Source organism: Eurypyga helias, unplaced genomic scaffold, assembly GCF_000690775.1.
Source record: "Eurypyga helias isolate BGI_N326 unplaced genomic scaffold, ASM69077v1 scaffold46875, whole genome shotgun sequence".
Taxonomy (NCBI): domain Eukaryota; kingdom Metazoa; phylum Chordata; class Aves; order Eurypygiformes; family Eurypygidae; genus Eurypyga; species Eurypyga helias.
The window spans coordinates 342-1,647 of NW_010252988.1; the positions used below are offsets into that span (position 1 = coordinate 342).

General features: G+C 54.1%; 1 protein-coding gene across 1 annotated transcript in view; it reads left to right on the top strand.

The window, feature by feature from the left end:
• DIO3 (deiodinase, iodothyronine, type III) overlaps positions 1-634 on the top strand; it is an 819-nt gene extending 185 nt beyond the window's left edge. Inside the window, 1 exon segment of the mRNA XM_010152532.1 lies at positions 1-634. This exon segment is cut by the window's left edge and continues 185 nt beyond it. Coding sequence (XP_010150834.1) covers positions 1-634 — 634 coding nt within the window.
• Positions 635-1,306: the final 672 nt, after the last annotated feature.

Here is a 1,306-nt window from a genome sequence, read left to right on the forward strand (position 1 = left end):
CGATCCGCCGGTCTGCGTGTCCGACTCCAACCGCATGTTCACGCTGGAGTCGCTGAAAGCCGTGTGGCACGGGCAGAAGCTGGACTTCTTCAAGTCGGCGCACGTGGGCTCCTTAGCCCCCAACCCCGAGGTGATCCAGCTGGACGGGCAGAAGAGGCTCCGCATCCTGGACTTTGCCCGCGGCAAGAGACCCCTCATCCTCAACTTCGGCAGCTGCACCTGACCCCCGTTCATGGCCCGCCTGCGGTCCTTCCAGCGCCTGGCCGCGCACTTCGTGGACATTGCCGACTTCCTGCTGGTGTACATCGAAGAAGCACACCCCTCCGACGGCTGGGTCAGCTCGGACGCAGCCTACAACATCCCCAAGCACCAGTGCCTCCAGGACAGGCTGCGGGCAGCTCAGCTGATGAGGGAGGGGGCGCCCGATTGCCCACTGGCCGTTGACACCATGGACAATGCTTCCAGCGCCGCCTACGGTGCCTACTTCGAGAGGCTCTACATCATCCAGGAGGAGAAGGTGATGTACCAGGGAGGCAGAGGACCAGAGGGCTACAAGATCTCGGAGCTGAGGAGCTGGCTAGACCAGTACAAAACCCGGCTCCAGAGCCCCAGCACGGTGGTCATCCAAGTGTAAAAAGGACCTGGCGAGAAGTTCAGGGGTGGAGAGGCGAGAGGAGGGCGGGCGGAAGGTGGGGAGGTAGAAGGCACTGCGACGCGGATGGCAGGAGCTGTCTTCCCCCGGGGACACTCGAAGGAGGCTGCTGTGCGAGCTTTCGAGCAAGATGTGCCGTAGTCCTTTCTCTATTCAAATCATGTTGATTTGCCAGCCACGCTCTGTCAATACTGTATTTCCATGTGCGTTTTGTAAATAACTCTTTTTTTCTTTTTTTTTTCTTTTTTTTTTTTTTTGAGAAGCGTTTACTATTTTTTAAGGAGGCTCTCTTCCTACGGGATCTGTTCCCAGCTGCGTGTGTGCGCGGGTGTGTGTCTGAAAAGTTGTGTACAAGTGCTCCGTGCTGCCTAGCAAGTGCTAACTGGGATTTCTAGTATTTCTTTGTGATGACCGATTTTGAAATGGGTTTCTCTAATGCCAGGAAATCGCGTCTGATGTTGTCAAGTACTAGAACTGCCAATAGCCAGAGCTGAACGGAATGTCCTATTTATGTGGGGGGGGTTTTGTAAGACGTTCGTTCACCTTTTTTTTTAATGAATTTTTTTAAAATAATAAAGGTTGAGTAAATACACGTCTAACCTTGACTGCCTTTCTCTGTCCTCAGACCGCTACATTCACCTACCTCGTCATACC